This window comes from Osmerus eperlanus, chromosome 5 (genome assembly GCF_963692335.1).
Source record: "Osmerus eperlanus chromosome 5, fOsmEpe2.1, whole genome shotgun sequence".
Classification (NCBI taxonomy): Eukaryota; Metazoa; Chordata; class Actinopteri; order Osmeriformes; family Osmeridae; genus Osmerus; species Osmerus eperlanus.
Window position 1 is genome coordinate 2,881,137 of NC_085022.1, and position 11,151 is coordinate 2,892,287.

At 52.7% G+C, this 11,151-nt stretch overlaps 1 protein-coding gene across 1 annotated transcript in view; it reads right to left on the bottom strand.

Moving 5' to 3' along the window:
• LOC134020810 (SRSF protein kinase 2-like) overlaps positions 1 to 11,151 on the bottom strand; it is a 47,347-nt gene that overhangs the window by 3,687 nt on the left and 32,509 nt on the right. The window contains 16 exon segments of the mRNA XM_062461066.1: positions 80 to 172; positions 571 to 663; positions 2,027 to 2,096; positions 2,264 to 2,371; positions 2,604 to 2,704; positions 3,258 to 4,145; positions 4,855 to 5,059; positions 5,061 to 5,147; positions 5,989 to 6,014; positions 6,208 to 6,373; positions 6,571 to 6,677; positions 7,023 to 7,110; positions 8,048 to 8,135; positions 9,582 to 9,690; positions 10,589 to 10,677; positions 10,679 to 10,735. Coding sequence (XP_062317050.1) covers positions 80 to 172; positions 571 to 663; positions 2,027 to 2,096; positions 2,264 to 2,371; positions 2,604 to 2,704; positions 3,258 to 4,145; positions 4,855 to 5,059; positions 5,061 to 5,147; positions 5,989 to 6,014; positions 6,208 to 6,373; positions 6,571 to 6,677; positions 7,023 to 7,110; positions 8,048 to 8,135; positions 9,582 to 9,690; positions 10,589 to 10,677; positions 10,679 to 10,735 — 2,375 coding nt within the window.

An 11,151-nucleotide genomic window follows, 5' to 3' on the forward strand; every position in this document is an offset into this window, starting at 1 on the left:
CCAGGGGGTGAGCTAGCTAGCTGGCGAGCTAGCCAGGGGGTGAGCTAGCTAGCTGGTGAGCTAGCTACAACAACTTTACCTTTCTTGGAGAAAAACTCTCGGCTGTACTTCCCGGCAGCGACCACTTTGCGTGGGACCTTCCCAAGAAGCTCCATGATGAGAGCGATGTGATCTGAGACCCACCGGCAGGCACACACACGCGCGTACACACACACACACACACCACAGGAAAACAGGCACGGGACAGCATTACGGCATGCACACACCTCTTGGCGCTGGGTGGGGGACCGACAGACACACTGCTTCCCGGGGCGAGGCACGGACAGACTGACAGGAGGGCGGGGCTCTGTTGTTGATGGTAACCAGCTTCACCGTGTGTGAAGAAAAAACAACTGCAGCGTTTTCTCTGTGGCTTGGTTTCAAACACGTCCGCAACCCAGGGCCTGAGTTGAGGCGCGTCCACTAGACCCGCCCCCACCCCTGGCCTGCCCGCTTGTCCGTCCGACCGTCCGTGTGTTTGTCCGCAGGGCGTGTGTGTGTCAGTCCCGCCAGCGCGTTCCCCAGAACTACCTCTTCTGTTGAAGAACTCCCGAGAGTATTTTCCGGAGAGTGCAAAGTGTCTCGGAATACAGCCCAGCAGCTCAATGATGTGGGCTATGTGGTCTAGAGGAGGAAGAGAGGGAGGGAGGTAGGTAGGTAGGTAGGTAGGTAGGTAGGTAGGTAGGTAGGTAGGTAGGTAGGTAGGTAGGTAGGGAGGGAGGGAGGGAGGGAGGGAGGGGAAGAGGATGGGAGTGTAAATTAGGGGAGGGAGAGTAGGGAGAGGAAGAGGAGGGGAGTGGAAATAAGGAGGGGGAGGGAAGAGGTGGAATGAAGGAGAAGGGAGGGAGGCAGGGAGGACAAGTGGGATTTAGGTCAAAAAGGAAGGGAAAGGGGAGGAGAGAGGAAGAGGAAGAGAGAGGAAGGACAGCACAGGGAGAGAGGAGGCAGGGAGGGGAGGAAGAGTCAGAGAGAACGGAGGGTTAGTGAGCCCCACACCAGAGAAGGTGAGATGGAGTGCAGGGTTCGGACGCCACACAGAGACGTGGAGAGACATGCTTCTAACTCGAGACTCCGTTCTGCGTCACGTCCCAGAGAAGACTACAGGGAACCTCTCCTGGAAGACCTGAGGGTCTACACACTCCCAGAGGACACAGCCGAGCTTGGCTGGGCTTGTGGTTTCATACTCAGGCACTGGAATGACTTCCCCAGTCCACATGGGTGACATGTTTACACGGAGGTGGTACGACGGAAATGAGATCTACAGCAGAATGATTCATGCAAAGTCACTTGTGAGCGGTTGGCTTGGAGAGTTTAGTAGATGAACAGTGCTCTATGTATGTGAAAGAGGTTAATATGGAGGTGAGGAGGGGTGAGGGGAGGAGGGAGGGGTAGTTTGCAGGACAGGAGCAGTGTGGGGGTTGATTGGAGCTGGTTTGGGGTTAGATAACGAGGGGTACAGTAGTGCCAGGGGTGAGTAGGGTCTGAGATGAAGGGGGGGGGTATAGAACTGGAGGACAGAAAGGGAGGAGACTGGAGAGGGAATGTCTAAAAAAAACTAATATTGACATTTTAGACACTGTGACTAGTTTTAGATTTGGAGTCAATTGAAGCATCTGTTTTTTGGTGAAACTCTACATTTGACTGTCTTAGTTTCTGCTAAAACATTTGATCCCGTTGCAGTAATCTGTAAGGATTATGTTGATGGAAGTTGTATCGTTATCAGCTTGGAATAGCAACTGCAACAGTCCGATATGTCACATCAATCAAACTGAACAGGATTCAACACCTCATAATGAACATCTTAATAGGGAACACCCAACCACTCCTCATTAGCTACAAGGACGATAGCTTTAAAAAACGGTATTATTACTTTCACCACTATTAACATATTATCCTTCCAAATCTATCATCACAAGAGACCGTGCGTGTGTGTATATCTGTGTGTGAGTGTGTGTGTGTGTATGTGTGTGTGTGAGTGTGGACTCACCCTCATCACGAGAGTAGTCCTCTCCAGAATGGGGCTCAAACAGGTAGTCTCCAGTGGCCAGCTCAAATGCCTGCAGACACACACACACACAGCAGGAGTCATGGGTAGGGGTGTGTGCTGTGTGCCCGTGTGTGTGCGCATGTGGGTGTACTGCATGTCCGTGGGTGTGTATGTGTGTACTGTACATCGTGTGTGTGTGTACTGTACATCTGTGTGTGTGTGTGTGTGTGTACTCACCATGCAGGCTGTGCTCCAGATGTCTGCGGGAGTGCTGTACCCAGCTCCTATCAGAACCTCTACAGAACGATACTGTCTGGTCTGGATGTCCTCAGTGAAGTGTTTGTGCTGGAGAGAGGGCAGGTGACTCAGATACACAGGGATGGATAGAACTTTACCAACACACACACACACACATCTACAAACACACACATCTACACACACAAAAAATATACACATCCACACACCCACATCTACACACATCCACACATGCCCATATCTACACACATTCACACATCCACACATGGGCATACACAAACACATACACACATGTACACACGCACACACACATGCAACGTACCACCCAGCAGGCGTTGCCCAGGTCGGCTATCTTGACCCGGAGTGTGTCGGCGTTGCGGGGGTCCAGGGGGTTGACCAGGAGGTCTGCTGATCTGGCCTTAGCTGGGGGGGGGCGGGGTCAATGTGTCATCCAATACAAACATGGACTGGTCGTTGAATGTCTGTTTTTGAGTATGTGTGTACTCCGTGTGTGTGTGTTTGCACATGTGTGTGAAGTGTACTCCATGTGTGTGTGTACTCCATGTGTGTGTGTACTCCATGTGTGTGTACTCCATGTGTGTGTGTACTCCATGTGTGTGTACTCCATGTGTGTGTGTGTGTACTCCATGTGTGTGTGTACTCCATGTGTGTGTACTCCATGTATGTGTGTACTCCATGTGTGTGTGTACTCCATGTGTGTGTACTCCATGTGTGTGTGTACTCCATGTGTGTGTGTACTCCATGTGTGTGTGTGTGTACTCCATGTGTGTGTGTACTCCATGTGTGTGTACTCCATGTGTGTGTGTACTCCATGTGTGTGTGTGTGTACTCCACGTGTGTGTGTACTCCATGTGTGTGTACTCCATGTGTGTGTGTACTCCATGTGTGTGTGTACTCCATGTGTGTGTGTACTCCATGTGTGTGTGTGTCCTCTCCGTGTTTGTGTGAGTCCCACCTTTCGGCGTGTCCCCTGTGCTGGACGAAGACACCGTGCGACTGCGGTCCGCAGGGGGGCTGTGAGCAGAAGGCCCCGCCCCTATGTCCGCCGTGGTCACTGCGGGGTCTCCTGGCTCAGGGTCCAGGGGCAGGTCAGGGAAGCGCGGCGCAATCGCCCGGTGACGGTTGGAACCGTTGGTCAGCCCAAGCCCCGCCTCCACCTCCCCGTTAAAGAGCTCGTACCCGGAGCTGAGGGAGTTGTCTCTGTCCGTGGTGCTGATCTCCGACTCCACCAGGGGGCAGAGCACGGGGATGGGCGAGGGAGGCGGGCTGGCGGAGTTAGGGTGGGCCTCCCTCTGCCCTCCGCCCCGCAGCAGGTGCCCGTTGGTCTTGGGCGTGGCATTGTGGGGCTTGGCGGGGGAGGTGGAGATGGTGAGGTCGGTGTTGGTTTCTGTCTCCTCGTCCTCTTCCTCCTCTTTGTCTCCTTCCTGATCCTTTCTCTCCTCCTCCGCCTCCTCCTCCTCCGCCTCCTCCTCTGCTCTCCTCTTCTCCTCCGCCTCCTCCTGTCTGGTCCCGCCTTTCGTCGGCTTCGGCTCGGCCGGCTTCCTGCCTGCCTGGCTGTCCTCTTCCTCCTCATCCTCCTCCTCTTCCTCGTCGCTCTTCTCCTCCTCCTCCTCACTCTCATCCTCCTTTCCCTCCTCCTTCTCCTCTTCCTCCCCCTCCTGCTGCTTCTCTCCGTTCTCGTTGGTTCTGTTGCCGTCTCCTGTGGTTACGGTGGGTGTGGGAGGGTCCACGTGGGTGTGGCGTGTGGCCTCCTCTTCCTCCTCCTCCTCCTCCTCCTCCTCCTCCTGGTCTCCAGGCTCAGTGGGGGGGGGCACCTCGGCCTGCTCCTGGGGGAGGGATGCACCTGGGGGGTCGGGGTGGCGACACACGCGCATTAGAGAGACGTCAGAAAGGTGAACAGATAGGGGCGTGCCATGCAGGATGAAGAAAATGAAGGATACATGTTTAAAGAAATAAGACAGACGTGAAATGGAGAGAGAGATTAGGGAAATGTGGGAGAGAGAGTTAGAGAGAGAGGGAGAGAAAGCGAGAGAGTTAGAGAGAGATGGAGAGAGAGAGAGATGGATGTGGGATGGTGTTGGTTAAGAATGATGAAAGCTGTTTCTGAATCAGCCTGTCCCCCTCCACTGTGGCCTAGTGTGGGTGCAGGCTGAAGATGAGCCCATATCCTCCCATTCACTCACAGCCTGACAGAGAACACACACACACACACACGCACACACTACAGAGACATTCTCAAAACAAAGCTCAGCTTCAAAGAATTCTTCTCTCTCGTTGTTTATAACCCAGTTCCTGTGTAATCTAAACCTGTACACTGTAGTTAGCTACCATAGTTGCGACATGACTACCAACACAATTGGAGTTTGCAGAGTGAAGTATAGAAAATTACTAATAATTTACAGTCTAAATGAGCAAATATTCAGAATGAAAAATGATTCAACACCTGCTGAATCCATGACTGAAATAATCACATAAATAACTAAATGAAAGATGAACAAACAAACATAACAGGAGCAGTAACCGCTAGCCACTAGTGTCCTCCTGAAACTCACACGTGTGATTGGTCAGCCTGGTGGGCCTCTCACTCTCCGCCCCCCCCTCCTCCTCCTCCTCCTCCTCATCTTCGTCCTCCTCCTCGTCCTCGTCGCTCTCCCCCAGCGCCGTGGCGGGCCCCGGGGGTGCGGGCGGGGGGGGGTGTGTCGCCCTCGGGGTCCCCGGGGCCCCGCTGGAGTTCGGCCTGGCGCTCCAGAGCCTCGATCTCCAGCATCCTCCTCTCCAGAAGCTCCGTCTGACGCTTCTGACGCTTCTTCAGCTTCTTCTTCTTGTTCTTGGAGATCTTCCCCACCTGGGGGGGAGGGGAGGGGGAGAGGGAGTGGGGAGAGGGAGAGGAGGGGGGAGGGAGTGGGGAGAGGAGGGGGGAGGGAGTGGGGAGAGGGAGAGGAGGGGGGAGGGAGTGGAGGGGGGAGGGAGTGGGAAGAGGAGGGGGGAGGGAGTGGGGAGAGGAGGGGGGAGGGAGTGGGGAGAGGGAGAGGGAGGGGGGAGGGAGTGGGAAGAGGAGGGGGGAGGGAGTGGGTAGAGGGAGTGGAGAGGGGAGGGAGTGGAGGGGGGAGGGAGTGGGAAGAGGAGGGGGGAGGGAGTGGGGAGAGGAGGGGGGAGGGAGTGGGGAGAGGGAGAGGGAGGGAAGACGGGGAGAGAGAGCGAGGGGAAGAGAGAAGGAGAAAGAGAAAGAGAGAGAGAGGGACAAGGATAGTTAGAATGAAAGAAAAAAGAATGAAGAAAAAAATGGAAAATAGAGAAAGAGAGAAGAAAAGGTAGAGAGAGATTAGACACACAATGCACATTTATAACTGATGTTGTAAATGTGTGGTTGGAATGTGAGGTATACATTCATACATGTCTGAACCACACTTGTTAAATGATTGCAGGCATTGGCTGAAGACCATACTAGGATCACAGGTTCCTGCCTTTCCTGGTGGAGTCTATATATGTACAGAATGAGACTGTGATGTGATTAGCATGTGTGTGTGTGAGCGTCTGGGTGTATGTGTGTGTGTACGTGTGTGTGCCGTGTGTGTGTGCCGTGTGTGTGTGTGCGCGTCTGGGTGTGTGTGTACGTGTGTGTGTGTGTGCCGTGTGTGTGTGTGCGCGGCGGGGTGCGCTTTCATACTCACTTCTCTGGTACTCACCGGTTTGCTGTGTGGAGCGGTGCTCACTAGGACAGACACACAGGAAGTGAAGTCAGATGGTTCAACCTCGTGTGTGTGTGTGTACGTGTGTGTGTGTACGTGTGTGTGTACGTGTGTGTGTGTGTGTACGTGTGTGTGTGTGTGTGTACGTGTGTGTGTGTGTACGTGTGTGTGTACGTGTGTGTGTGTGTGTGTGTGTGTGTGTGTGTGTGTGTGTACCTGCTGAGCCAGAGGGGGGTGGAGCCCCTGCCTTCTGCCACTCTGTGGCCTCCACAGCCATGCGTCTGACGAAGGCGTCATCCACACACATCAGGATGTTCTCTGGCTTGATGTCTGTGTGGATGATCTTACACTTGCTGTGCAGGTAGTCCAAACCCTGGAGAACCTACACACACAGTCAGACATACAATATGTGTGCATGTTAATGTGTCTGTGTGTGTCTATGTCTGTGTGTGTATGTATGTGTGTGTTTGAATGTATATGTGTGTATGTGTGTGCTGTGTGTGAGTGTGTGTGGGCTGCGTGTGTGTGTGCATGTGTGTGTGTGGGCTGTGCACGTGTGTGTGTGTGTGTGTGTCGTACCTGTCTGATAATACTCTTGACGCAGGGGAGAGGGAGGCCCTGGTAGTTGGACTTGATGATCCACTTCAGCAGGTGGTGACCAAGCACCTCGAACACCATACACACATCTGAGACAGGAGTCAAGGAGGAACACTCACACACAGACTCACACACACACTAACACACACATACACCATACACACACAGGCATACACACCATACTCACACCTGAGACGGGAGTCAAGGAGGAACAGACACACACAGACTCACACACACAGACTCACACACACACAGACTCACACACACACACAGACTCACACACACACACAGACTCACACACACACAGAATCACACACACACAGACTCACACACACACAGACTCACACACAGACTCACACACACACTCACACAGACTCACGCACACACACACACAGACTCACACAGACTCACACTCACACAGCTGATGAAGATACGTATGCCGTTGATTCCGGAGATCTTGAAGTCGTCTATCAGCTGCACCACCATGTCCTTCTTGGGGTCGTTAGGGTCACTCTCTCTCACCTGCACAAGAGAGCGAGGGGGAGTAAGGGATAAAGACAGGTCAGGTACGGTGTGTGCAGGTGTAGACAGGTCAGGTACGGTGTGTAGAGGTCTAGACAGGTCAGGTACGGTGTGTAGAGGTCTAGACAGGTCAGGTACGGTGTGTACAGGTGTAGACAGGTCAGGTACGGTGTGTACAGGTGTAGACAGGTCAGGTACGGTGTGTAGAGGTCTAGACAGATCAGGTACGGTGTGTAGAGGTCTAGACAGGTCAGGTACGGTGTGTACAGGTGTAGACAGGTCAGGTACGGTGTGTGCAGGTCTAGACAGGTCAGGTACGGTGTGTCCAGGTCTAGACAGGTCAGGTACGGTGTGTAGAGGTGTAGACAGGTCAGGTACGGTGTGTCCAGGTCTAGACAGGTCAGGTACGGTGTGTCCAGGTCTAGACAGGTCAGGTACGGTGTGTCCAGGTCTAGACAGGTCAGGTACGGTGTGTAGAGGTCTAGACAGGTCAGGTACGGTGTGTCCAGGTCTAGACAGGTCAGGTACGGTGTGTCCAGGTCTAGACAGGTCAGGTACGGTGTGTCCAGGTCTAGACAGGTCAGGTACGGTGTGTACAGGTGTAGACAGCACAGGTACGGTGTGTACAGGTGTAGACAGGTCAGGTACGGTGTGTGCAAGTCTAGACAGGTCAGGTACGGTGTGTCCAGGTCTAGACAGGTCAGGTACGGTGTGTGCAGGTGTAGACAGGTCAGGTACGGTGTGTCCAGGTCTAGACAGGTCAGGTACGGTGTGTACAGGTGTAGACAGGTCAGGTACGGTGTGTACAGGTGTAGACAGGTCAGGTACGGTGTGTCCAGGTGTAGACAGGTCAGGTACAGTGTGTAGAGGTGTAGACAGGTCAGGTACGGTGTGTCCAGGTGTAGACAGGTAGAAGGTGGAGGACAGGTAGACTCACACAGCGCAGCAGCTTGATCTCATCCAGGGCTGTCTCTGTGTAGTGCTGGGCACTCTTCACCACCTTCATCGCAACAAAGTTTTTCACCCTGAAACATACAACATGACATCTGTATGACACTGTCATGCCTGATATCAACACACCCACCAGATGACCACGGCCCTCTACAAGTTACTGTCAGAGAGCTTAGATGGTCACCTGTTCGAAAAGTCACCTATTGGAATACTCCAAAGACGACAACAGTCCAAATTGTAGTCCTGGGCCGAGCAGGTGCATTCTGGTCCTTGTAGTGTTTACATGCGTTTCCAATGGATACGTTCCATGAGTAATTAGGGTGTGTGTGCTCCGACTGCGGAGCCTTGAGAAAGGTGACACTGGGACCCGGTGTGGTTAACTCTCCTGCTGCTGGTGTCGCCACAGCTGCCATCTCTGCAGCCCTCTCACTGATGAGGTAGGGTTTTGTTGCAGCCGTTGACATGTTAACGAGGTGGCATCGTTATGGTAACCTAGTTTACTTTGCTTCCCGACAGGTGTGTGTGTGTGTGTCTTGAGGGCTCATTAAGTCACACACACTCACACAAAACTGGGTGTGCAGGATGTGTGTGTGTGGTTGTGTGTGTGTGTGTCTCTACACTTCAGAGAGAGAACACTTCACAAAGAGACAGAGACAGCAGGGGAGAGAACAATCTAGAGCATGCATGTAGGAGAGAATAATTCTAGTGCATGTCTGGTATGTGTGTGTGAGCGTGTGTGTACGTGTGAGTGTGTGTGCGTATATGTTGTGTGTGTGTGAGCATGTATGTCTGAGTTGCTGTGTGTCAGTGTGTGTGTGTACGTGTGTGTGTGTGTACATTAGGGGTCGACCGATATGTGTTTTTCAGGACCGATGCCGATACCGATTATTACAGATCAAGTAGACCGATAACCGATATTTTGAACCGATATATATGTCTAGTGTAAAAATGAAAATTAATGTCAAAATTAAGAACAAAAAGGCCTCTGACAAAGACTCTTTAAATTATTTTAACTATATCTTTAATTCTGAGAACTGTTAATAATAACAACATAAAAAGTGCAGGGAGCATCCAGCAGCATTCTGTAAAAATGTTGTAAAACTTTAAACCACAACAAGCAACAAATGAACATATATATACATTACATTTTACATTTAGTCATTTAGCAGACGCTCTTATCCAGAGCGACTTACATTAAGTACAGGAACATTCCCCCGAGGCAAGTAGGGTAAAGTGCCTTGCCCAAGGACAACGTCATTTGGCACGGCCGGGAATCGAACCAGTGACCTTCTGATTACTAGCCCGATTCTCTAACCGCTCAGCCACCTGACTCCGAAATACATGAAATATATATATATTTCATCTGCAAATTGGTTTTGAAAATGACCACTAAATGCTTAATAACGGCGCCGATAATCGGTCGACAACCTAGTGTACGTGTGTGTGACTCACTGGATGTCCCAGCACAGCCATACAGTGGAGAAGTGGTGTGTGTGTGTGTGTGTGTGTGTGTGACTCACTGGATGTCCCAGCACAGCCATACAGTGGAGAAGTGGCCCCATCCCAGCTTCCTGATCACATGATACCTCCCGTTAAACAGGTCCCCGATCTTCACCGGGTGGTAACCTCCTGGAGGGAGGGGGGGGGGGCGGGGAGAGCAGGAGGGGGAGGAGAGAGGGAGGAGGAGGAGGAGGGAGGAGAGAGGGAGAGAGAGGAGGGAGGAAGGGGAGAGAGAGGAGGGAGGAGGGGGAGAAAAAGACGTTAGTGTGTTCTATCACGTTCTAGAAGAGTGCATGATCAGTCAGTCAGTTACCACTGGGATAGAAGAGAGAGAGAGAGAGAGAGAGAGAGAGAGAGAGAGAGAGAGAGAGAGAGAGAGAGAGAGAGAGCAGGAGATGGAGAGACAGAGAGAGCATGAGATGGAGAGAGATAGAGAGAGACCGAGAGAGAGCATGAGATGGAGAGAGATAGAAAGAGACAGAGAGAGAGCAGGAGATGGAGAGATAGAGAGAGCAGGAGATGGAGAGATAGAGAGAGCAGGAGATGGAGAGATAGAGAGAGCATGAGATGGAGAGAGAGCAGGAGATGGAGAGATAGAGAGAGCAGGAGATGGAGAGAGAGCTGTGTATCTGTGCTGCTCCATCTCTCCTCCTGGGCCTCAGGCCTGCCACCCTAAACCCTGCTGGCCCTGGCCAGCCCCAGAGCAGCAGCCCGGAGCCTGCTGGAGCCACAGCAAATCCCTTTAGAGAGAGGGAGGACTGAAGAGAGGAAGGAGGAAAAGGTAGAAGGTGGAGAGAGAGAGACACAGAGAGAGAGAGACAGTGAGAGAGACAGAGAGAGACAGAGAGAGAGAGAGAAAGAGAGAGAGAGCGAGAGATGGGAACAAGATATGGGCTGAGACTTCTTAAGTGTATTGCTTTTGGGTAGTGTGCACACGTGTTTGTGTGCGTGTGTGCGTGTGTGTGTGTGTGCGTGTGTGCGTGTGTGTGTGTGTGCGTGTGTGTGTGTGCGTGCATCTCCAGCTCACCTTTGCAGTAGTCGGCCGGGTCTTCCTGCTCCTCGTCGTCTGAGCCCAGGATCTCCTCCTCCTGCTCGGGGGGCGCAACCGGCTCAGGGGGGGGGCGGGGGGGGAGGGGGAGGGGGCGCGGACGGGGCTTTCTGCTGGGTGTCAGGCCTGGAGGGAGGGAGAGAGCGAGGGGGAGAGAGACAACCACACATAGAGAGGGACAGAGAGAGAGAGAGAGAGACAGAGCGAGGAGAGGGAGAGAGAAATACAGAGAGATGTGTTTAGGTCAGGGATGTGCAAGCAGTCTGTGTCACAGTATTTCACATTTGCAGACACACACACACACGTCTTTGCCGTCCTTGGCCCAGTTTCATTTAGGCTTGGGCACACAGACCTGGGAGGGCTAGCCCTGGAGAAACATGGTGTTTAGGAGCGGTCATTCACACAGACCTGGGAGGGCTGTAGTCTCTCCAGATGCTGGTCTTTCTACGGAGCCATTAGTGATGCACGGTGATAAAGGAGACTATTGTGAAGTGTAATTCTGTGAATATCGCTGGCATGTCTGACTCATTTAGCTCAAAATG